This window comes from Ictidomys tridecemlineatus, chromosome 5 (assembly GCF_052094955.1).
Source record: "Ictidomys tridecemlineatus isolate mIctTri1 chromosome 5, mIctTri1.hap1, whole genome shotgun sequence".
Taxonomy (NCBI): domain Eukaryota; kingdom Metazoa; phylum Chordata; class Mammalia; order Rodentia; family Sciuridae; genus Ictidomys; species Ictidomys tridecemlineatus.
In genome coordinates, this window is record NC_135481.1 from 15,884,550 (window position 1) to 15,910,504 (window position 25,955).

Genomic DNA, 25,955 nt, shown 5'->3' on the forward strand with positions numbered 1-25,955 from the left:
CTGTATAATTTAAATAATGTGCACACAGGTGTGTGCACATGTGCGTGCCTGTGTGTCTGTAGTCACGACTGTCCAATATACAACAGTGGCATGAAGGAAACCTTTCTATTTTAACAAAGTTAGGATACAAGATTTTTGTCTGCAAAGGAACAAAATGGCTTTGATTGATCACAAAAACAATTAATGTCATGAAATTAAAAATGATAAAGAGAAAATATGTTGTAGCCAGAAAACAGTGCAGGATACAAACTCAGGACATGCTACTGGTGATCAAGTTGCTTACGTATAGAATATCAACCATGTAATGGGAGCAGTTTTAAATTTACAGTTACATTGAACAACATTTTTTTTTTTTAGGTGCTGGGAATTGAACCCAGGGTCTGTGCACCAGAGGCAAGCACTCTACCAACTGAGCTATATCCCCAGTCCCTGAAGAATAGTTTTTTGTTGTTATTCTTAATTTAGACATATTCTATGTTTCTCGGCAAAACTGCAAATTGAAAATAAGCATTTTCAATATAGCCAGTGATCTAGCTAAAGGAGGACTTTATAGTCTGAAATGTTCTAAAATTTGTTCTTAATTACCTTGTGCACATTTTATACAATTAAATTTCCATGTAAGGATTTTGCATTTAAATTGTGCACTGCAGTTAAACCTTCATTTCACAGAAATGCAGCAGCCACTTTGGAACATTCAGACACAAGGAAACTTTAAAAAATCAGACTTAACTACTGGATTATATAAAATTCCCCAGGTGAGATTTCGTCCCAAGACCAATTTACACAGTCCTACAGAAAGAGTTTAAATCATCTGAAACCATGCTGGTGAGGAACCATAATAAATATTAAATACCTCAAAATCGACTCTAAGATTCTACTTTTCTTCCCATGTATCAATTTCACTGTCCTCTTTCTGAATGGTTTAAAAACAATCCAAAGGATATAACAGCAATTTACCAGTGTTAAAGTGCTTTGGAGGTTAAACTGACAACAAAGAACACAGAAACACAAAGCATCTTGAAGTAGGGTTTCAATTAAATGTGGAGGATTTAGTAATGCAGGACCAAAAAAAAAAAAAAAGAGTTACAAATTAATTTAATCTTCTGCCTATAGTTTGCAGCTGCACTCCAAAGTGTCTAGGGCTTAAGAACAAAGCCTTGAAAGGCCTCAGAGTGAGGAAAGCTTCAATTTTTAATGTATAACGCCATTAGCTGATAACTTGTAGAATCTGCAACCCCTGCGGAGGGGTGTAACTGCGAGTAACAGAGTGGTGAAGTGACATATTTGTTCATGTCTACAACCATGAGGAAGAGGGTTATTACCAACACCATCAGCCAACAGGAACGTGCCCTAACAACCTTTGGGACCCTCCATATTATCAGTTCTCACTACAGCAAATATATTAAGACCAAAACCTAATTCACTTTAATTAAAGACAATTAGTTTGTTTTACTATTATTGCTTAACTTGTATATTATAATACATTGCAAATTAAAGACAGGATAATAAATATAATGAAAGCATCAAACTGTGTACAACTTTCTATCTATGCTCGGTGAATTAGCTTATCACTAATATCAATTTAAGAAAATTCATTATTAAAAGTAGTATGGAATATTTGACTTGAAAGAGAATTCAGTGGACTCACGCATATCTTTTCCTTATTTAATTTATACTTTTTTTCTTTTTTGGCAGTACTGAGGATTGAACCCAGGCATGCCTTTTCCCTCACCTACATTCCAGGCCCTTTGTAAAAAATTTTGAGACAGGACTGCCCAAACTGGCCTTGAACTTGCCATCTTCCTGGGCAATTATAAGTGTGTACCTCTGTAACCTGCTTTACTTATTTTCACATAACACTTTCCTACAAACTCTAAGGATTTCTTCAACATAAACAGAATTATGGCCCAATGGAGGTACCAGAAGCTTAATTAATTTGCCCAAGGTCATTCTGTAAGTTGGCGGCAAAGCTTGTTAAATTACTACAATGCTGGGCTCTACAGATGTTTTGGCAATGGCAAAGGACCCTGTCGGCAAGGGCCCTGGAGACTTCCAGTGCAGTGGGTGAACCACAGCAAATAACTCATTATGCCTGTACGGAAGTGCCAAGTCCTCCTGAGAGCTTGTAAATAACATTTTTTTTTCCTTTGTGTAGAAAGAGCCTGAATGTGAGCTTCCCATCAGCAGTAGTCCTTCCCATGTGCCAACATTTCAAAAAGATTCACTCATCTTCACCAGAGTCTACTGATATAGTGAATTTATTTTAACTTAAGCAGCTCAAACACAGTAGCACAAAGAAATAAATCAAGCACTTCTCAATCACTCAGCCTTCAGCATTCTATCCCAGATTATTAAGAATAATGGAGAAAAGACAGTATTAGAAAGAAATGTTTCTAATACAGTGCTTTTTTTTTTAAATTAGAAATGGGCTTATTATAGTGGACACTTAAGCAGGGAGAGGGCAACAGTAATTCACAAGTACAATATCCTAATGCTGTTCCTTTAATTGCTTTATTTGTTTCACTATTAAAAATGATTGCTTGCTGTGGTCCAACCGTGAATACTGAAAAGCATGATGCATTGAGGTCTCAACCTGGGCAAACTGTACCTAAACTTACACTTTATTGCAGCTTAGTTCACAATCTTCACCTAATATAGGGTTAGATCCCAGTGCAGCAGGAGGATAAATCATCCTGGAATATTACTCTGGCAAAGTTTAGCTGTGACTGGAGCATATGTGCTTTCGAGCCACTGAAGCAAAGGCCCATAAAATACACTAATTACTGGAAGTTATGGTCACTGAGTGATTGATAGCGCTCTGCAAGGCAACTTCCTCATTTTCAGCTCTTCTGACGGGGCTCATCCGCCACATAGCAATTATTAATTCATGACCCACCCCTCAGGCACTAGTACCTTTACTTCTAATTCTCCTGCTACCAAACTACTGCTACTGCTGGACACTGTCTTTCTTCATTCTGATGGCTGGGTAAGGATGATAAAAAGTAGATTTCATGCTAAATGCTATTGTTGTGAATCTTTAAACGTTGCTGGGTCCTCCTAAACCTGCTGTCCCCAAGCACATAATTCTCTTTCCTCTTCCATAATGCTATTGTGCTTGCATCATTTTCTTTTTCTCCTTAAAAAGTGTGTATGTACATACACGCATATATATGTATGTATGTGTATATGTGCTCATGTTTGCGTGTGTGTGCCTGTGCTTAACTACCTCAGACCCCAAAATCTGGATGAACAACTTTTAGGTTGAATACTATGTTTAAAGGCAATACATAATTTCAACTAGGCCATAGAAAATATAAGGCAGTTAATTGTTAGATAGAAGAAGAAGAAGAGAAGGAGGAAGAGGAGGAAGAAAAGGAGGAAGCAGAGGAAGAAGAGAAAGAAGAGGAGGAAGAAGAGGAGGAGGAAGAAGAGGAGGACGAAGGAGGAAGAGGATGAGGAGGAGGAGGAAGAAGAAGAGGAGGAGGAGGAGGAGGAAGAGGAGGAGGAGGAAGAGGAGGAGGAGGAGGAGGAAGAAGAGGAGGAGGAAGAAGAGGAGGAGAAGGAGGAGGAGGAAGAGGAGGAGGAGGAGGAAGAGGAGGAGAAGGAGGAGGAGGAGGAAGAAGAGGAGGAGGAGGAAGAAGAAGAGGAGGAGGAAGAGGAAGAGGAGGAGGAGGAAGAGGAGGAGAAGGAGGAGGAGGAGGGGGAAGAAGAGGAGGAGGAGGAGGAAGAGGAGAAGGAGGAGGAGGAGGAGGAGAAGGAGGAGGAGGAGGGGGGGGGGAAATCCCTGCATCTAAAAAGACTACTTCTGTAGCTTTGCAGACACTAATTGTTCCATGTTGATTTTCATCAGTCACTCTACTCAGAGCAATGCTAATTAAAATATCTGGGTATATAACTAAATCTCTAAAAGTCACTTAAAAACAACTGCAAAGGTCTCTTTTGATGGCATTCTGTGCATTAGAGGAGATTCAGTGAAAGACTCTGAATTAAACAGAGATAAAGTTCAGTGGTGATGGGTGAAAGCATGCATTTTACTTTTCTAGTAGAAAAATTAATGTTCTCCCAATGTTTGCACAGCTCTGAATGCAGTGCTGAGGTGGTTTTCCTGTCTGGAATCTGAATGGTGCAACAGATGAGTAGGTGGAACTCTCACCTGTCTGTCTTTTTCACATCTTTCCTCCTGTCCTTCCCCTTCTGTCAGAAGTTAGTCCTGAAGATTCTGGCCACAATTTTGTGGACAAATTTATACCACTCCCTGCTCATACCATTCTCTGGGGAGTGTATCACATCCTACCTGGTAAGACTCCTAGCATTCTATATCTTCCTGTATCTCTAGTGGCTGGCAACATTTAACCTAAGAGCAAATTCTAAACTTTTATGTTCTCCATGACACCAGAAGCATCTATTTTGCAGTAGGATGACAAAGGCCTTAGTTGGTTATGACAAACCCCCTGATGGTGACACCTCGTGGAGCCTAGAGCCTGGTGGTGTGTGAATGCTTCTGTGTCACAGTGCCTTAGTGACCATGGTACACCAACTCATCTGTATTAGTGTTTGACAGTCTTAACTGACAAGGTTTCTTGCTTAGGAATCACTGCTTAGACTGATCAGTAGCTTACCACTTCTACACATTTAAGCATTATGATTCAGAGGACTTATTTCTTATTAAAGGCTAATGGGTCACAAGAAGGGAAAAGATTAGAGTTAACTACCTCCACACCCACCCCATATGCTTAATTCATTAATCATTTGAATCCTCAAAATAGGAATTATTTTGAGTCAGGCCTGGTGGCCCATGTCTATAATCCCTGTGACTTGGGAGGCCGAGACAGATGGATCTTGAGTTTGAGGCCAGCTTCAGCAATTTAGTGAGACCCTGTTTCAAAATTAACAACAACAACAAAAAAACAACAAATAAAAAGGGCTGGAGGTGCAGCTTCATGGTAGAGTGCTCTGGGTTCAATTCCCAGGACAAAAAAAAAAAAAAAGAAATTAAGAAATGATACTCCTTTAAGATAGTAATGTCATGTTGACCTATATTCTCTGACAGGGCAGCTTTAATCATGACAATAGTCTCTTGGAGACATAGCTCTGTGGGCTTCCACATCTAAACTGCTCTTTGGAGTGGTGCAACTGTGAATATCTGAGAAAACGTGAGTGTTGAGGTCTAGTCTATTGAGCTCAACATGATCTACACTTATATTTCAAGACATGCAAAGTTGAGGGAGTCACAATCGGGTATGGCCTCAGTATGTGCTGCTGCACAGTTGAACACTGTCCTCCAAACTCACCCATTCATCAAAACTTCGCTCAGGCAACATCCCTTGCAGAAAGCCTTCTGCATTGTGTTTCTGGAGATGGTCTTAACAGATCTACCTTTCACTGTTTTATAAAGTGACCTTGTTATTTCCTCATTAAACAGGCTATGTTGTGACCAACAGATTGTGGCAGGAGTGATCTGTGAAATTTCTGAAGCTTTAACATCACAGCATAGAACACCAGGCACTGGAAGCCCAAGCTGGCCATGAGAAGTGAAGGAGAGAGTATGCAAGAGACAGACTGAGCGAGCCTGAGTGAGGGTGAGCGGCACAGGGAGACAGACAGGCTCCAGCCTCTCCCGGCCTCCACCAAGGCACTATGGTGCAGGTGAAGCTATTGTGGGTCTTTCATCCTTAACCACTATCTGGCTGCAGTCTCCAGAGAAGCCCCTGATGCTCGTAAGGTGGGTGAGCCCTGCTAGAATTCCTGACCCACAGAGTCCTGAGTAAATGAGTGGTTGTTATTTTAAGCCACTAATTTGGGGTAATGGATAACCGGAATGTCCTCCCTGACTCTGAAGTTAGTGCTCACTCCCACCAGCCCAGTCCTGTGAGCATCCACTGCACTTCTACTTCTCTCTCCCGCCACTCGTCAAGGAGCTCCTGAGGGCAAAGTCTGGACTCTTACTGCCCACACAAGGTACCCCTGGATAAGTGTTTTCTGACTAGATGGAATTCTGGCCTGCCCATTTCCTAGCAGAGTAGACGCATTGGAGATTAGGTTCATTTTTGTGTTTCTTTTAGTGTGAGGTGTAAGCCTATGAGAAGCACTCTTGACCGACTGCTGATCCACAACAAGCCTGTCCTTGCTTTTATCTAATTTCTGGCTCGTTTACATTTACCATTCATCTCCTCTTTTTCCAACTACTTGATCAATTTCCTTTCTGTAGCATAATGGAAGAAGCAGACTAATCCACATGTCAGGAAACCTGACTACTGGAGCTCCAGGTCCAGTCACTTAACCTTTCTGGAAAAGTCTTTTCTAGATTTTTCTCTGGATCTCAGTGTCCTCGTTTGCAAAATGGGAACTTTGATGCTAATAATGTGGAACCACCTTCAATGACTCAAATTACTAATTTTTCAGTCATTTCCCATCACAGTGGGGAGAAGCTTACATGAGATAATGAATATCAAATGGCTTTGTTAAGTGTTATGTACATGGCAAGTGTTGTGTTGCCATCCTTCTTATTAGACTGACATTGAGAAAGAGAATGTCAACAGCTCGGAGGAGAGGAAAGAGCACAAGCCTTCACACGAGAAGTCCTTATTCCACTTCTCTCCTGCACGGTGCAGGCTGTGGACAGTACCCACATCACGTTCCTTCTCTCCCTCACTGGTAAAGGGAGTGATTTACCAAGTTCCACAGTCTTTCTTTAGTTAAAAACTTCCTAGTCTCTAAACGAAAGATGAAGTATGTAAAATAATTTCCTAAATAAACACTAGAGAAAAAGATGAAGTTATTTTTATCCAATTCAAACCAAAGTATGTAATATTGCCTGTAGGATCTTCAAAAGGATTTTTTGAAAAACTCTGAATTGTGTCTCTATTTTTAAAAATATTTTAAAATTATGCATGGACACAATATCTTTATTTTGTTTATACATTTTTATGTGGTGCTGAGGATCGAATCCAGTGTTTCACATATGCGAGGCAAGCGCTCTGCCACTGAGCCACAACCCCAGCTCTTCAAAAGGATTTTTTAAAAATCAACTGTAAGTAATGGGATTTGAATATTGATAGAATTCTAGGAGAAGATGTTGTTACCACTGGATATCCCCAAGTTAGCCACAGGAACTCCCCAAATTATCAAAGACTTGTGGAATTTTCAGGTTGACAGATATCACTAGAAGACTGGTTCCTCATCTTTTAGATCATACCTCAAAAGTAACCCCACAACAGTTTCTCCCATCTAGCCTTCTAACCTGGTGGCTGCCAAGCCCCAACTGTCAAACACCCCTTTTAAAATGTGGGCTCCATGGAAGTAGGGATTTTTGTCAATTTTGTTTATAGCAGGGTCCCCAGCAACAGGACCTGCCGTATAGTAGACACTCAACAAATATTTGCTGAGTAAATAAATGAATAAATGACTACGCAATTATCCAACCACAGCCATCTCTTCTACAAAGAATTACTTCTAACAAAAATAATTTGGTTGAGGATGTAGTTCAGTAATCGAGTGCTTACCTAGCACATGTGAAGACCTGAGTTCAACCCCCAGTACAAAAAAGAGGAAAGAAGAAAAAAAGAAATAACTGGTCAGTTATTTAACTACTTAAATGACCCCAGGGATGGAACATTTTCACTTCCCAAGGCAGATGATCACACTGCTGAGCAGAAAGAGCCCAGGGATCTATGCAATAGAAGATACTTTCTATTGAATAGAATGCCACAGGTCTTGTCTGTTTTTGTTTCTGAATATCAAATGGCTTTGTTAAGTGTTATGTACATGTCAAATGTCATAAAAGCCAGCTTGCTTCTTCTCTACTGACAAGCTCATGAAGATGGGTTGTCAAATGCCAATACTGTCTCCTCTTTCTTTCCTTATTCTTCATATCAAGACTGTCAACTCAATGTTTTTTAAGACTCCAAGTTTGGTGTGTTTGTGTGTATATGTGATGAGGGCATGTGCTATTGGAAAAACTTTAAAATCAGCTTGAAATCCATCAAAATAATAAAACGCTTAGCTGGGACTGCTAGCACCTGCTTCAGCTTGTTTTGTCAATCTCATGGTTGTTCCCAGTAGCTCCAAGCACAAAGCAAGCCCAACAATGCGGCATTCAGGGGGGGCACTTCACTGTGTCTGCAGCTTCACACTCACTGTGATCACTGACAACCTTGGAGAAGGGGCATTCAGGCATGGTAATCTGAGACAGCTGGGCCCCTTCACAAACCTCAAAAAGGACTGAACTAGTCAATCCATCATCTGCCAAAGGTCATTTTAACGGCTCCTTTTTGCAGTTAGTTACACAAAATTTTAGACCTCAAGCCCCAAAAATGACAATGTAAAAAAACCAAGTAGAGACAGAATTACAGAAAGGGGAGTAGGAGTGTGGGACAGAGTGACAGAAACTGTGCATGCTCTTTTCCTTCACGTTCTTCAATGGAAGGACAGAAGGGCCCACAAAAAGGACTCCAGAACCACCTCCTCCCTACTTTCCTACTCAGTCTTCTGTGGATGTTTCTTTTCTCTTTGGACCCTTTGATGGCTTTCAGCAAAAGCTTCTGATCAACAGGTAAGCTGTCTCACTAGTTGGGGCAGCAGACGGAACAATATCTTAAGATTTAATTTCTGTTCACAAACTTGAAAATATTTGGTACTGGGAATTGAACCCAGGGTGCTTTACCACTGAACTACATCCCCAGACCTTTTAAAAAAAATTTTGGAGACAGTGTCTTACTAAGTTTCTGAGGCTGGCCTTGAACTTGTTATCCTCCTGCCTCAGCCTTCCAACTTGTGGGGATTATAGGTATGTGCCACCATACCCAGCTCCTTGAAAGTAATTTTTTAAATTAAGAGAAGAAAATATTAGTATCTGAGGGGATCACACTAAATGCCAAATTTTTATGGTCTAGAAAAGCTGATAGCAGCCACTCACAGGGAATCCAGAGTCATCCGTCATCCTGAGACCAGGTTCACAATCTATAAGGGGGTTAGAATGGGAAAAAAGCCATAGCTGGAGACCCACTGTTTTTTTGTTTTTGTTTTTCCTGTTGTTTTTCTGTAGCGGGTGGAATGGGTTTTTCTGTGTATTTGAAGGCAGGATCCAAATTTAGACGATGCCTCATAATCCTTTACTTGGTAAGCCTTCAGTACATATAGGAAACCGTATCAAAGAGAAGCTGACTGTTGTTGAAGTAATGTTACAGGGTTGTTACTGTTAAATGAGAATGTTACAGAAGTGTCATTTTTGTTATAAAAGAAACTAGAATATTGAAACATTTTAATACTTCTTTCAAAATGTGTGTTTATTATCATTGTTTATCTGAAGAAGAGGAAACTGAGGCCTGGAGAGAAAGTTAAGTGATGTGGCCAAGGTTCCAGAACTTACACTGGCAGAGGTGGACTTTGAATCTGGGTCTGCTTCTTTGGCAAACAGAAGTGCTTCTTCACATGCACATGAATGTCAGAAGAGGAAGACATTACTTTCAGCTGTAGAGATGAGTGTTGGCATCCCAAAGATGGTTATTTAAATTGTGTCTTGGGAAGATGAAGAAAAAATCACATTCTGTGCAGAGATAACAGCACAGTGTTCCATGGATTTATTTTTAACATTGTAAAGGTAACTCAAAAACTCAAGAAAAACTCTTTTGTCAAAAACAATAGAACCTATAAAAATCTTCTGAAGATGGTGTTACTTTGATGACAGTGACATTGTGTGGTTCTCTAAATATATTCTTCACCTATCTCGAGACAGTTTTTCTAAGCCATGGTCCTAGCTTTCATCATTTAACACATCATTCAAACCACTTCAATAAAACAGTGCTCATGCTGAAGAGGGGCCTCACAGGACTAGATGACACACCAATTAACCAAGCACATCGAGCCAGATTGCTCTGTGCCTGGGACTCAGGAGACTGGCGTAGAGAGGCAGCAAACAAAGGCACAAAGAGCAAGGATCTAAGTGAAAAGAGCAAATGCGTGTGCTAAAGATGGGACTTTCAGCCTGACTCCTGTGGAAAAGTCTGTCAGGAGATTATTTGACACCAACCTTAATAAGGTTTATAATAACCCGCCAGAGAGAATCACAAACCAGAACATGCACTTGGGAGAGTACTCCGTGAGAACAAGACTATTACAGCCTGGCCTGGTGCCTTTTTAACGCACATGCCTCATCCTGGGTGCTGCAAATGCAATGCTGGAGGAGGGTAGGTGACTTAGGCTGACACTCAAGAAGGGACATCTGAGAATCCAGCTCTTGCACACAGGACTCTCTATTTTTCACCTACAGACTGATGTTGTGACACAAATGACACAAGAATAGAAATGGGTCAATTGGTTAGTAGAAAACTGGAATAGGACCCTGCTCAAACCATTCTCTTGGAGGAGAGATAAGCACTGAGCTGCCTGTGAAACCAGGAAGTGGTACGCTAAGGTGTTTGAGGCACCCCATCCCTAAGGATTAAATAGACCTCTCGAACTTGGCAAAACGGAGCCCTTATTTAAATTTACCAAATTCATTTTCATTTTAACTACCGGGGTGAAAAGCCCTAGAAATCACCCAAATGAATCCATGAGAGCTTTCTAGAAGAGGCAAATTCTGGGAAAGGATTTAACCCTTCAGTTTGAGTTCAGGACTTTTATAGTCTTATTAGTGGTCTCACTTCTTTTTCTTTCTTTTTTGCACTGGGGACTGAACCTAGGGGTGTTCTACTACTGAGCTATATCCCAGTCCTTTTTTTTATTTTGAGGTTTCCCTAAATTGCCCAGGCTGCCTTGAGCTTATTATCCTCCTGCCTCAGCCTCCCAAGTAGTTGGGATTACAGGCATGTGCCTGCCCCCCACCTAGCTCCACACTGATTGTTGTTGTGATGTGACATTTCAAGGAAGAACTGCAATTCCACAGGAGTTCCCTTCCCCATTATATAATGAGTATGCACAAACCTCATGTATGGCAACCACTTTAATTTGACTTCATAACTAATCCATAGGAGGAAAATCACAACATGTTTAAAGGTCTGAGTATAAAACCGTAAATACGCAACAGAAAGTCCCCCCCTCCCCTCAAACTGACATGCTCGACTTAGGCCAAATGTTTTCATTTTTCCCTTTCTGAGGGATAATTTTCATCTTTATTTACTTTTGCCAATTCCAAATACTTCATACAGCTAACAAGCATCCTGGAGGAAGACCCTTCTACCCTGTGAACAGAGGGTGCAAAGCTGAGTAGAGGCAGGGGCAATTTAGTTCTTGGAGGTGTATTTGGCGGGCGCAGTGGTGCATACCTGGAATCCCAGCAGCTTGGGAGGCTGAGGCAGGAGGATTGTGAGTTCAAAGCCAGTCTCAGCAACTTAGAGAGGACCTAAGCAACTCAGTGAGACCCTGTTTCTAAATAAAATATAAAAAGGGCTGGAGTTGTGGCTCAGTGGTTAAGTGCTCCAGGTTCAATCCCTAGCACCAAAAAAAAAAAAAAAAAAAAAGATAGGTCTGGTATTAAAGATTCTTTACTTAAGGCACAAATGTATCTATTATTATTATTTATTTATTTATTTGGTGGCATGAAGCATCATCTCTTAAGAAGAGAGTGTGGTGAGAGACCTTGTTCTGGCTCCCCAGGGGACTCTGACAGCATATTAACAAGGGAAGGGGCAGAAGGAAGAAGGCAGGCAGGGGTGACCTGCGTTATTTTAGGAGTTTAAAACAATAAAGGCAACCTCTGATTCTGGCATCACCAAAGCTCAGAGGTAAGAATTGTGGAATTAGGGGAAGGCTTGCTAGAAAGAGGGAGAAGGGATAGAATATTCTGGCTTCCCTTTTGTCTCTATTTGATTCTTGGATAATTTTGGGGAAATTCTATTGCTCAGTTAGTTTCCTATGTTTTTATCCAGTTTTGGACTCACCACGGGTACCTAAGGAAGGAAACTGGCTGACTCAGAACACTCAGAACAGTCTGGACACAAGCGGGCAGTGAACCTGTGCTGGTGAGACCTAGCCTGCTTTGACATCTGACCTCTTAATGGTATCGGAGCATCCACCCAGGAGTGTGCTGGGGGCTGGGGCAGGGGTTTCCATCTTTTCCCTCTTTCTCCTAGTGGTGCATCCATTCAAGGCCCACTCCATGCCAACTCCTTTGTAATCCCCACCCCCACCCCTTGGCTCAGAGTCCTTCATAAACACCGGGACCAAGGCTCACAGTGCTCCAGCCTTTGGGTGGCTTCCTCCTCCCCCAGAAGTAGCTCTCCTTAGCTCTATGTGCCCCCTGAGGGCCTGCCTTGTGGCAACTGCTTAAGTAAGAATTACTGAATGAATGAGTTTCTCTTCTTTATAGCTCATACATAGAAAGGGAATCTTATTCTAAAAGTGAGAACAAACAGAAGAAATACGATTCTTGAAAGTGCCGACTGTGTTTCACGGTGCAATTTGTTCCTTAGATTTTTAAATGCTTTTGCCACTCACGTTTCTGACAACCATGATTCTAAATAGGATTTACCACACCTATGGCCAAGCATACTTTGGTAAGCAAATGAAGAACCTCAGCCTTTAAGTAATTCTTTGGACTAACTTCCCAATGCCTTCAGGTAATGTTCTCATTACCTGGGCTCCTCTGGGCCTCTCTTGTAATCTTCATTACTGAATCATCTACCACGTCTGCTCTATGGATTCAAATGCTCCTTCTTTTCTTCCCTATCACATGCTTTTCTTTACCTTGGACCCTCCCTACCTAACTATGGTATAAAATATGCCAGGGGCTTCATTGTGTTCTCTAATGGCTTACTGGCCTACTACTTAGGAGGGTCAGCCATGGTCACTTGCTGGTCTGGTGGGTCAGAAGCTCCTGGAGGGCAGGGGCTACAATGCCAGGCTGGCTTTTGAAGGCATTAAGCTTCCTGTACCAAGAGGTGCCCCACAAGCCTTGGTGATGATCATAATTAGATTCCTCTTCACACCCTACAGTATCTCCTCCTCCTGCTCTCACACCCACCCCTTAGCAACCATTTTAAAACACAGGGCGCATCAGAAGGCTGTTGTCTCTTGGCCCTCACTACCCTCACCTGGTCATCTTACTCTACATTTCTCTGCAGCATGCTCCTTCTGGCATCTGGATGTTTCACATTCAACACTGACATTTTCAGTTCCCTGTACCTAATATTTTTTGATCTTACAAATTCTGTTTTCTTCAATGTTCTAGAGACTAATAGTTTGCCTCCAGGATAAAGGAATATGATCAATGAAATCCCAAACATATTGATGGTAATCTTCACAAAAGTCTCTCTCTCTCTCTCTCTCTTTTTAGAGAGAGAGAAAGAAAGAAAGAGAGAGAGAGAGAGAGAGAGAGAATTTTTTAATATTTATTTTTTAGTTTTCAGTGGACACAACAGCTTTATTTTATTTTTATGTGGTGCTGAGGATCGAACCCAGCGCCCTGCGCTTGCCAGGTGAGTGCGCTACTGCTTGAGCCATATTTCCAGCCCCAAAGTCTCTTTTTATTATCCACTACATTCCCAGTACCTAGCAAAATATTGGTAGATGTGTATTACAATATGCAACACAAATAAATATAAATGTTAATTTATTTGGCATGTACCTTCCTATCTACCTAAACTGACCTCCTTGTTTCTGTGCTTGCACCTTTGCAATTGTACTCCACGGAGCACTCAGTGATCCTTTGAAAATAATCTAAGTCAGATCATTTATTCTCCCAGTAACAGCTGAAGTCCTCAGCATGGCCTCTGAGGTTGTATATGATGTGGCCCCTGGCTACTGCTCTGAATTTATTTTTTTCTTGCTAACTCCACTTCAATCACACTAGTCTCTCTGCTTTCTTACATGTGCCAAGTACACTCCATCTTGTGCCTTTGCACCTGCTCTTACCAAGTGGCATTCAAGTCCCTGCTCTAATGGTACTTCAGAGAGGACTGTCTGCTTTCTTTTCCTTTATAGGACTCATCACCACTTGACAAGCTACATATTTAGTTGTCACTTTGCTTTCTATCTTTGCTTTCATGCTCCACCCCTCACCAAATGTCCTCCAGGAGAGCCAAGACCTGAGTGTCCTCTCAATATTCTACCCCCACTGTCCCTGCAGCAGGCACAGCAGGAGCTCAAAACAGGAATACAAAAGTGAGTGAGGAAGGGTGAATGGTGAACATTTATATGTGCTCTGAGTCTGAACCTCTCAGTGACGCTCTCTTACAGTATTCTATGCCCCTGTGGCTAAGCCATGCCAGGGTACAGCCCCTTCTTAGTCAAATAGCTCTACAGTTGTGTGAAAGTTAAGGAAAAACAGCAGAATGAGCAGCAGTGGAGTTAGTCTAAAAAGCGTCTTAAAGATCTTATTTTACAGATGAAGGAAACTAGTAGCAAAGCGGGAACTGCATATTGCCCCACCCCACCCCACCCCACATACATGTGTGATATGACTACATGGAATGAGACGGTCTTCCATTCCAGCCTGGGATGCTCATCTCTATATCATGTAACCTCTCAATGTTCTACACTCTATCTGGTCATTTATAAAATATAATCAGTGATGATGTTTTAAAATATGCAAAAGGAAATTATATAATGGCAAGACCTGAGTCCCACAAATCAAAAGAACTACTTTCCACTGAAAGCTAGAACAAGACCTTCAGGATTCTGTTGGGAGACAGTCCTGAGATCCATCCACCATTATGGCTAACCTCTGAGCTGATGCACAAATACTGTATTTCTTCTTTGACTCCCGTTTATAGAGAAACAGAATTAATAAGGTTTAGTATAAACACTGAACCTTTTATTTTTGCTTTCTTTCTACCATGCAGGTGAATTAAGTCTATAAAGATATTTCCCTATATATGCAATGGAATTCATGCATTACAAAAAGTCACAGAAAAAGTATTTGACCTAAAAAAGGTGATAAAATTGTTAATGCAACTCTATGGTCTTACTTAAAGACTCCTTTCTACTTTTAAGAAAGTCTTCCTTTATCTCAATCAATGTAGTTGAGAAATAATCTTGAAGCACTGGAGAATACCTGGGTTTTATAATACTGTAATTCAAATTGAACCACATGTCCTTCTAATATAAGTCATATGGTCACTTTATAGACCTCAGCATAGAAATCTAGTGGGGCTGTACCTACCATACTAAGATAAAGTCCATTCTAAATACAGCAATGAAGGGTAAAGACATATAATTATGTTACATACATGTGTCCCTCCACACCCATCACATTACAGCCCCCCCCCCCAAAAAATGTGATAGCACTATATTGGAACAAGGTGTCCCCCCCTCCTCCCTTTTAAAAAAACAAATACAAAGGACTTGTACATCCAAGTAAGTAGGCTGTAGCTTGGGGTGTTATATTCGAACAGGATAGCATCACATAGCATTTTAATGGAATCCCTCTTTTAGCATATAGGTTCTCCAGAATTAGTGGGTATGGGGTTCACCCAGAGAACATGTTAAACGTGCAGATTCTTAAGAGATTGGGATTTAACTAGTCTTGGATGGGGCTGGGGAACCTGTATTTTTAACAAGCACTTTGGATATTTCTTACACAGGCAATCTATGAGAAATAGTGCTTTAGAATTACCCAAAGACAGTTCAATATCGAAATAAGTAAGAACTTTAGAGAGTCAAACTCTTACATATATACATAACACACTGAAGGTTTATTTTATTTTGTTCCTCCTGATAGAACATATTAACACAGACATTCACAGAAGTATCTGGTTGTAGCAACAACATACCTCCATGAAAGAGATTCCTAAGCTCCAGACATCAGAGTGTATTCCATACTGCTCCCCTGAAATTCTTTCAGGCTGGAAGAAAACAGAAAGGAGTCTGTGAGCTGATCTAAGTTACTTCAGGAAACATAAACTGAACACAAGCTTGGCTAAGATGGGAAGCCTCCAATATCTGCCCAGCAAAACAATTTCACACATTCATGTATATGTACATGTATATATTATATAGAGAATATGTAGAAATTTTCTTTCTGTACATATATATGTATGCATTTATAGAGATATATATGAGTATATGTTTTATATATATAATATATGTATATTTTTTTCTTGATCCTCTATACAGTCTCTGTGGAAAAAAATATCATTCCTATTTCACAAATAAAGAAGATCAAAGTTCCAATTAGTGAATTACTATGGCAGCCACCTAAACTAGCAAATGAGCTGAGACCTAAACCCAGGTCTTCTCCCTCCAAGTCTAGTAGTCTTAACTGAGGAGTGACAAATTACACAAAATTATACAATATTACTATTTACTTGCATTTTGGTAGATAAGTCTTGAAGACTAGAGTTTAGAAAATTTTGATTTTTTTTTAATTTGGAAATAATTTCAAAGTTACAGGGAAGGGGAAAAAATAAGACTAGTGTAAAAAACATCTACATTTCCTTTTCCTAGATTCACCAACTGTTCAATGATTTATTTCACTTACCAGGGTTTCTTTTGATACGAATCAAGGAATAGTTTGGAAATTCCACTTGGGACATTTGGTCCTCCATTCAAGATGTGTAGAGACACCTGGTTTAGAAACCTGCTACATGCATACTCTACCTCAACAGAAATAATTTTATACTGAGTGGGGCTTCCTCAGCTATCCCTCTAGGATTTGGCATTCAGTAGGGTACTTACAGAATGTCTGAAATGAACACATTAACAAATGAGTAAGAGAAACTGAGTTCCCACAAAGGTGAAGCAGTTGCTCAAACTTACACAGCTAATGGGCAGGGCTGGGATCAATACTGGATAATGGATCATATCTCGTTATCCAATTCTAACCAGTTCGATGGGTATTAGGATGTATTCCTTTGGAAGTGGCTAGCCAGTTATGGGACAAACATCATTATTGTCATCATCACTGTCATCAACATTACCATTATGTAAATTTACTAAAGAATTTCCACATCCAGTCACCATTTTAAGCCCTTTTACATAATCTCATTTCATATTCACATTCATATGAGATTTGTACTATTATCATCCCTGATATTATTACTGTCCAAGCCTCAAGCTGTGGATTAGCTAGCATTAAATGGATTGTTCAGGAGCAGGACTAGGTTTAAAAACCCAGTTATTTCTTTTCTTTTTTGGGGGGGATACCAGGGATTGAACTCAAGGGCACTTAACCAATGAGACACATCTCCAGACCTCCACTTTTTTTTTTTTTTTTTGTATTTTATTTAGAGACAGGGTCTCACTGGGTTGCTTAGGGCCTCTAAATTGCTGAGGCTGGCTTTGAATTTGTGATTTTCCTGCCTCACCTCCCGAGTTGCTGAGATTATAGGTGTGAGCCACTGCTCCTGGCTCAAACCCAGTTATTTCTGACTGAAAAATCAGAGTTCTTTTCAGAGTGTCAAACTTCCCCAGAACTAAAAGTCAGTGGAGCCAAGAACCAATTTCAATCTGGTGAGCATTTCTGAAAATTCAGTCTTTGGACCAACTGCCAAACAACCACCACAGGTGTTCACCACAAATGAATTTCCTGAACCAGAATCTCTGTGTGAGGGCCTGGAGATCTCATTTTTAAAAATTCTTATCTGGTGATTCTTTAGTACCCTCAACTCCAGCCACTAAAAAGATTTCTGGAAAAGCAGTGCCTCCACCTTCCTCCTCCTCTGCTTAGTGACTCTACCTTGTACAGACCTTGTTTGAGGGCCACCTTTGTTTGTGTAACCTTTCTCTGTTTCTTAGGCAGAACTACCAAGTCCTGTCTCTGTTTTCACTGAGATTCATATCTTTAACATTTATTTATCATTATGTGTTATAATCGCCCATTTTCTAGTCTCTTTCCCTTCAGAGACAAAGAGAGTGTCTCATTTACCTCATGCCTGTGCCACAGCTGGCACGTGACAGTCATGCATGCTGACTGGAAGGGTGCAAAACATGTTCACTGCACATTTGTTTTTAAGAATGAACTTCATAATTAAGATCCTCAGAGAATTCTAATGTAACTTCCCCAAACATTATAGCTTTTTATGTCCATCAATAACTTATAGCAAAGATGAAAATCCTAACACCTTCTAGAATTGTTCAAGAAATAATCAAATGCAATCTTACTCCCTGGTCTTTTTTCTTTCTTCTCTCCATTTCTTTCTTCCAGTGCCTGAATAGTTAGCAACACACAGAACTTCATCCAGAATACAGAAGAAACAAACATACAAATAGAATTGGAACGTGAATACAAAATATTCTTGCAGAATTATCAATTAGATTAAATATACCCACAAATTTGCCCACTGAACTACCAAAACAAATGCAAACTGAGAGGTGAAAAATAAAACATAGAGGAGCTGTGGCTGTGGCTCAGTGGTAGAGTGCTCGACCTGGCATGTGTGAGGCACTGGGTTCAATTCTCAGCACAGCATATAAATAAATGAACAAAATAAAGGCCCATTAAAAAAAAAAGAAGGAATCTCTTTTAAAAAACATATAAAATTAAATAAGAAAAAAGTGATAATGTTCATAGATATCAGGTAACAAATAAGAGAACTCCTTCAGGATGAGATTCTGATAACCTCTTGGAAAAATTATCCTTGCAATAAGCTAACAAAATGAGATTACTGTTGTGATGATGTGCTTGAGCAAGAATGCTCAGCAAAAGCAAGTAGTGAGCTCTGTGGGCTTATTCTAAAGCTTGCATAGATAGACAGACTTGCAACATGCCCAGGGCCCTGCAACTGATTTAGGTAGAAGATGAGCCCAAAACATTCTGAATATATGGAGCTAAGATCTGATGAACTAAGGCTGAATTCAAAGCTAGTCTCATGCTTTATTTATTTATATTTTTGTGGTTCTGGGCACTGAATGCAGGATCTCGTGCATACCAGGCAAATGCTCAACCACTGCCCTGCACGCCCAGTCCTTGGTCTCACACTTGAACCAAGGCGGTCTGAACTGTCCTCTCAAAACAAAACCAGCCACCATGTACAACACGGATGACAGAGGATCTGTGATGGATATTTTGCAGTTAAAAAGCTAAGGCTGCGGTTACCTTCTCACATGACAGCTGTCAACAGTGTAAAAAGCTAAGTGATAAGATGACTTCCTGAGAAGTACCTCTGTACTGAGGCTGAAGTAAAGAGCAAACAAAACAAAAACCTTGGCTTGTTCTTGAGAAGAGCAAGGTATGGTGATGATCTAAGATGCAAATTTACAATGGCTCTTCTAGGACAGCGGCTTTAAGCTGGAACTCACACTCCTCCCCCTAGCCACTCTGTGACTGGGCATTTAACCAGTTAACTAGTTCCATAACTCTGCTTACAATACAACATTCCAGTACTGACCCCACCTTTTCCATTTTTCTTTCTTCTCCTGCTTCTCTCTGAAAGGCCTCTTTTTCAGTTCCCTGGGGCTACAGAGGAGGAACAGCTTTAGATCACCAATGGTGACCCTCTTCAGCATGAAAATGGGGAGGATCTCTGGGGAAGATCTCCTGAGACCTTCAGTCTTAGGTGGGCCCTGAAGCCTGATCACTGCCTTTACCGAGTGTGGTAAAGTGGTAAAATAAGGTGAAGGCCCTCAGGAATAAACAGCTCTAGCGCTCTGACATTCTACATTCCTCTCTGTTGTGAGATTTCACTCAAAAATTGTCCCGAGAATTCCTGTACATTTAGCTCTTCAGTGCATCTGAAATGGTTTAATTTTTTTTTTAAACTAGCCATTTTGAACAGAAGACTTGATCCAAGTAACCTAACCTGCCATCCATCGAAACCTGAAGCTGCTGCCCTAATTAAATCTTGCCTCTCACTAGGTGCTGCTCCGAGACCTTGGGCTTAAAGTTATTTCACCTTTGGTTCTCTGTGAAGTGGAGATGATAACAACAGCTCTCTACTGTGGGGTCGTGTGAGGATTAATGAATCCACGTAACATGCTTGATTCAGTTTGTGCCATCTGGGAACCCTCAGTAAATGCTAGCTTTTTCCTAATTGTCACTCCTACCCTTCCTGTCACGACATGAGCATGGCCACCTGAGTCAGAGCACATGATCTTTATAAGTTTTATTCCAGGTAAAGATATTTCTAAGGATGGGAACAGCCTGAACAGTGGTTGTGGGGGGGATTCAGGATATAAGAATAGTCATATAGAAAATAGACTTATTTTCTGATTACAAAGAATAAGCATTTGTGTGACTTTTTTTTAAATTTCAAAATACTAATAATATCACATTTTAATGACTACAGAATAGTTTGTTAAAATTTAGGTACTTTTGTCTTAAGATTAGAATAAATTTTTAGTAATTAGAATTTCTGAGAAATAGTTTTACTTAATAATAACTTCCAAAGCTTCTGGATTCCTTTGACATCCTTCTGGATGAAATACTGTTAAAATGTAGTTGCAAATCTTTCATGCTTTGCATGAAAGAGTCTGTTGAACCTACATTATTTGTCCCCTAAAAAGCATGTTTCCTTGAACAGAACATTTCACTTTGCAGGTCTCTGTCTCCAACTCCTCACGGTCAGTGGGGAGGTTGATCATGATGACTTTCAAAACCTCCCACAAGCTCTGCTGCTTAACAGTTAGAGTTGTTGTCTAGATGACTTAGGATGTTAGAGAAGTCTTCCTTTTTCCTATTGTTATTTTTCTTGTATCTTACACTCAAGGGTATAGGAGAATAAAGTGATACTGTTTGAGCATTCAGAGCTATTTCTTTCTGATTTATTTTCTTTTAAACATTTGAATGGTCTACCTGGTTGTATTTAAACAATCGGGGGTCTTCAAATACTTTAATATGTAAATAAGATTTTTAATACAAAAAGTTGGGTGCTCTCATCTTGTTATTAGGGAACAAGATACTTCTAGATTATAGCTGTCATGAACTAACTCATTCATTGGACATTGTGTGAAGGACAGGTAGAGAGGGTGAAAAGAATAAACTCTGCCCCTGTGAAGTTCATAATATAGACTGGAGAGAGAGACAGATAATTTTGAAATGTTGAGAGGTACAGCAATTAAAAGTTAGCCTCTAGAGGCAGATCACTTAGCTATGAATTCTAACTGCCACTTATTAGCTGTGTGAACTTGGGTAAGTCACGCAACTTCTCTCGCCTCAATTTCTTCATCTGTAAAATGAAAATGATAATCTTATTACTTAATAGGGTTGATGTGAGGATTTAAAGAGTTAACATGCAAGAGCTTAGAAGAATGATTGGCACATAGTGCTAATTAAGTGCTAGCTATTATTAATAATGTTATTACCACCATACAGAAGTACACATGAATACAAAGTGAGGGAAATGGAGGGCATTCCATCATTACATCAGATGACCTCTAATTATACATTCCCACAATTTATTATCTGTCCTCTACCCCACCTCCCACCCCCACAGATTCCATGCTGCCTTCTGTTTCTGAGTCTTAATGCTTATCTTTCCTCAGTGATCTTAGTTCTAAGTGCCCTTTTTGCATCCTGTTTGAATCCTCAAATCTGTACATTACATTCCCTCTTATTTTCTAAATGTATGTTAGAATAGCTTAAGTCCTTGTCAGGCCATAGACAATGCTGCTGTATATGAGGTCATGTTTCCTATCTTGCCCAAATCTTAGGCGGACTGCCAAGTAGTTCCAAAGTACCTGACAGACAGAATGGAAGGTGCTCAGTGAGCACTGGGTGATTAACTGAAGGTACTCAGACTCAGATACACTTTCACTGACATAGACAGGGGACTGGTGATTTTTTTTTTTTTTTTGTAAAGGGCCAGACAGTAGATATTTTTCACTTTGTGGGTTATATGTTCTCTGTTGCAACTGTCACAAATCCTCAGCTCTGCCACTGCAGCCATATCAAATACATACAAAATAAAAACAAATGGCTGCAGCCACATTCCAATAACTTTATTTACAAAACAGGCCAATGACCTGTGTAGTTCGCTAACTCTTTGCATAGTTGCTCATGTGGAACTTAAAATGATAAAACGGACCAGCTGAAATGGAATCCAGTTGTGGTTAAAAAACAAACAAACAAACAAACAAACAAACAAAAACCACATCAGCCCTTCTTCCTCAGGAGACTGTCAGCAGATACTAGGTGGGGATTAATACCTGTACTAGAGTAATATAGGCTATTTCCATGTTCCTCACCCCCAGCCTTTGTGATCTGATGCAATCTCAGTAAGTATTTGGCCAATGAGAACCTACTGAATTAAGCCCAGCTCTCCTTCTCAGGTTATCTCTGTTTTCTTCCTAGGTAACTTCTGCTTTTTATAGCTTTTACTATAAAGTTGATGACTAGAATTCACTCACCCAAGAAGCAAAGCAATTTCAGCATTGCCAACCTGAGCTAACGTTTCATAATTTTAATCCTCACATTTTCAATTAACAGATGGACGCATCACATTCATCCATAAACAAAAAGGAAAAAAGTAATTTCTTTAATGTACACCTGGGAAAGACAACAGTAAGCTGGATTTGTACATTCAAATATAATGCAATTTAATTATTTGAGCAATTTAAAGCTACTAAGAACATGATGGGTGGTTGAGAAGTTGTTTCATTTATAGTTTTTTTTTTTTTTTAATCACAGTGTTTCATATTCTTTCAAAGACTGAGACTATAGCATCAGCAGGGCTTTGTTAGCTACAAAGGCGGTTCACCAATTTTATCCAACCTGGGGTAGCCAGGAAAGAGACAAAGTTTTATAAAACCAGATATGATGACTTCATAGGTGAATTCATTTTTTCTTTAAATTATTCAGAAAAATAACAGGGAATAATTTTTTTTAAAAACAATGCGAAACAAAAGTAAAGTGTTCTGATATCTGAGTGAAAAAAAATGCTCCCTATTGTTCTGAGAATAAGATCCTGGGTTTCATCCATATTAAAGAATTTTAATCAAGATAATATATGAGTTGGGCTTGGTGGCACATGCATGTAATTCCAGCAAATCAGGAGACTCAGGCAGGAGGACTGCAAGTTCAAAGCCAGTCTCTGCAACTTAATGAGGCTCTAAGAAACTTAGTGAGACTCTGTCGCTAAACAAAATATAAAAAGGGCTGGAGGTGTGATTCAGTGGTTAAACCCCCCTGGATTCAATCTCTCCCCCACCCCCCACAAAAAAATAACATGAACTAAGAACATTGAGCATAATCGCCATGGTTCTATCCATACTAAAATTCTGCACTACATGATATATAAACCTAAGTGATCAGAACTGAAAGGGAGAACCTAAGTAAATTCAGAGCTCTCATTAAAAAGAAAATTAATCCTAAAATGTTAAAACAAAAATTTAGCTCCAAACCAATATACTAAAACATTTTTGTGGACATGAATACTTCCCTTACTTAAAAGGCAAGAAAAACAGGTCTGAGCCAAACTACACTGATCTTTGAAACAGCTCTGTGCTCCTACCTTTTATTTTTACAAATTTAAAGTTGTCTTATAACAGGCATGAATCCAATATCTAAACAAAATAGATAGGTACAAGTTCTAAAGAGACTGGACTGCTAACCCTCACATTCAGCGATCTAGAAGTAAAACTCAACTAACTCAGTAATTTCATTTTGATCTGGTGACAAAGCATGTCTGTATTCCTGGAAAAAATAATCGACCTTATTGACTGACATCTTGGCATATTTTAGGATTAATTAAGTAAGCAACACGGATAAGCAGCCAGTATTCTAGAATGTGCATTTTTTTCTGTAGGATTAAACTTCAAAACTCAGCAATTTCACACTTAAACCAACTAGTTAAGTCAGCAGAGTCAGATGAGTTGATAGCTCCCCTGCAGTCCCTCATGCATTTTGGAAAGATTTAAAAATTGGATCCTGACTGGATTGACTTTGTAATTTATGATCTGCTAGGCTAAAGCTGTGGAATTAATTCGAGAATTATACATTACCAAGTACATAAAGATAAAGATGTTGGTTTTAAATGTTATTTTTGCATAAGTTTACTTACCGCCATATAAGCATTTGTTCCAACATACGTCTTGGCTATAGAATTCACCAGCTATGAGACAAAACAGTCTGTTAGAACAATATAAAGATAATGTGGAAATAAAATGGGCAATTATTCCTCATTTAACCTACAATCATCATTCCTATAAATCAACTAAAAATTATGTAAAAGAGAACAAATTTATCTACAAAGGCATTAAAAATGATTAAATCTCTCCTTTCTTTTGAATGTGATTTCCAATTTAAACAAGCACAGCATTCCAGTTTATAGCAGATAACCTTAAACAATTCACTTAAGCAGGATGCGTTATCGCTTTAGTACCCCAAACCCGCCTGATATAAAAAGTCAATTTGAAGTAGAATTTGAACACATTCATTTTTTAGTCAGATGGCTCAAGATGTGAATGAAGCCCCATGCATTACTAGAATGAAATGAACACTAAATACGCTGGAGGGATAACAGACTTTGACAACTTATAATACAACGATGACCTTCGCTTTGGTCTTCGTGTTTGGCTGGGAGTAAAGGTGGCTGCAATTCAAATCAACATCACAGCACGCTCATGGGTCACTATCACCGGGGTTCTCAGGGGAGGCCCAAAATGGAAATTAATTAAAATTTGTGCTGCACATTGTAATGGCCCTCCACCATTGTTGCTCCCAATATTAATTTTTATTGTGGGCCAGTTGGGCTCCCCAGGCACAGCTTCCACCCTGCCCTCCCTTTTGTCTGGCCCAAACGCTTTCATATCAAAGCTGCATATCAATGAAGTTTGCTATTCGTAAGTAGTAATTACAATATCAGCAGTTTTTACTGTCATTAAACAATGAACAATCATATTCTGATGAGGGAAACTCGCTTAGAGATTAAAAATGAATAACACACTCCCAGCCGAGGAAGGGATGCGGTTTCTGTTTGTCTGGCAGCAAGGTGATTTTTCAACCCAGACAGCAGATTGAAAAGAAAAAGTGAATGTTGTAGAGGGGAGAGTACACTGGGAGGAAAGAGACCTACCTGAGTGCTCACTCCAAAGTCACACAGCTTGACCTGGCCTCTTGTGTTTACTAGCATGTTGGAGGGCTTCACATCTAAAAGAGACCAGAAAAGCTTGCATAACCCATTCTGTATCCACAGGGCTGCTGGTTTTTAAAGGCTTTCTCTCTTTCTCTCTCTCTCTCTCTCTCACACACACACACACACACACACACACACACACACACATACACACACCATACCACACTGCAGAAAATGACATCATCTGCTCACCCAAAATTCGAATCACAAATTTAATGCAAGCATTTTATTTGGAGGCAAAACGTAAGGTTCCCCACTTCTACCCATTCCTGGTTTCTACAGAAGCAAGGGTTTATTTCAAGTGAAAGTCAAATCAAATCTTGGCTTCTGACAATAGTAAATATACCCATCATCCTATACCCAGTCTTTCAGGATCGTGTGTGTGTGTGTGTGTGTGTATGATTATATATTATATATATATATATATATATTTTCTTGCCAAGAATCTGCACAAAAATGATTAGCTTTACTCAAATTGTGTAACCAAAAAGCTATCCCGTCTATCTTTGGTAGTAAGGTTGAAAGGAAGCCAACAAAGAAAAAAAAATCACTCCTATGTTGTTGGTAACAGGTCACATCCGAAGGAAACAATGAGAAAATGAATGTGCTGTTGCTGTTTCCTGTGTTTCCCACGACAAATGCAACTTCAGATAATGTTCAGAAACTGACGTAAAAGATGTGTGTATGTGTGCACATGCACGCACCCATCAGCCTTTATTTTATCCCTTTCTTCCCTGACATCATTTTTGACTGCTATTATACTTAACAAAAGGATTGACATACTTTTCACCAAGGCAGTCAGTGGTAAGTCATGACACAAAGGGTTTCTGTGAAGCAGCCTCACCAACAACAATGAGCCTTTTCTGGAATTCAGGGAGGTCACAAAAACCATCCAAGTAAGACAAGAGCACACCACTTTTATGGTACACAGAAACTGCTTTGACACTTCATCTTTAATGGCAAAAATGGTCTAAGGCAGACAACTGGTTATATTTAATACAGTGTGTAACT

The 25,955-nt window shown here is 39.7% G+C and overlaps 1 protein-coding gene across 11 annotated transcripts in view; it reads right to left on the minus strand.

Moving 5' to 3' along the window:
- Nucleotides 1-25,955, minus strand: part of Map2k5 (mitogen-activated protein kinase kinase 5) — a 236,736-nt gene that overhangs the window by 85,597 nt on the left and 125,184 nt on the right. For 9 of the 11 annotated variants that reach the window (XM_078049410.1, XM_040276276.2, XM_005316728.5 and 6 more), the window contains 3 exons: nt 24,885-24,958; nt 23,871-23,921; nt 15,708-15,779 (listed from right to left, as the gene is read on the minus strand). In XM_078049410.1, coding sequence (XP_077905536.1) covers nt 15,708-15,779; nt 23,871-23,921; nt 24,885-24,958 — 197 coding nt within the window. Of the gene's footprint in view, nt 1-15,707; nt 15,780-19,961; nt 21,039-23,870; nt 23,922-24,884; nt 24,959-25,955 lie in introns of those variants that run through there. The other 2 variants (XM_078049412.1, XR_013438726.1) reach the window with 2 other exon arrangements.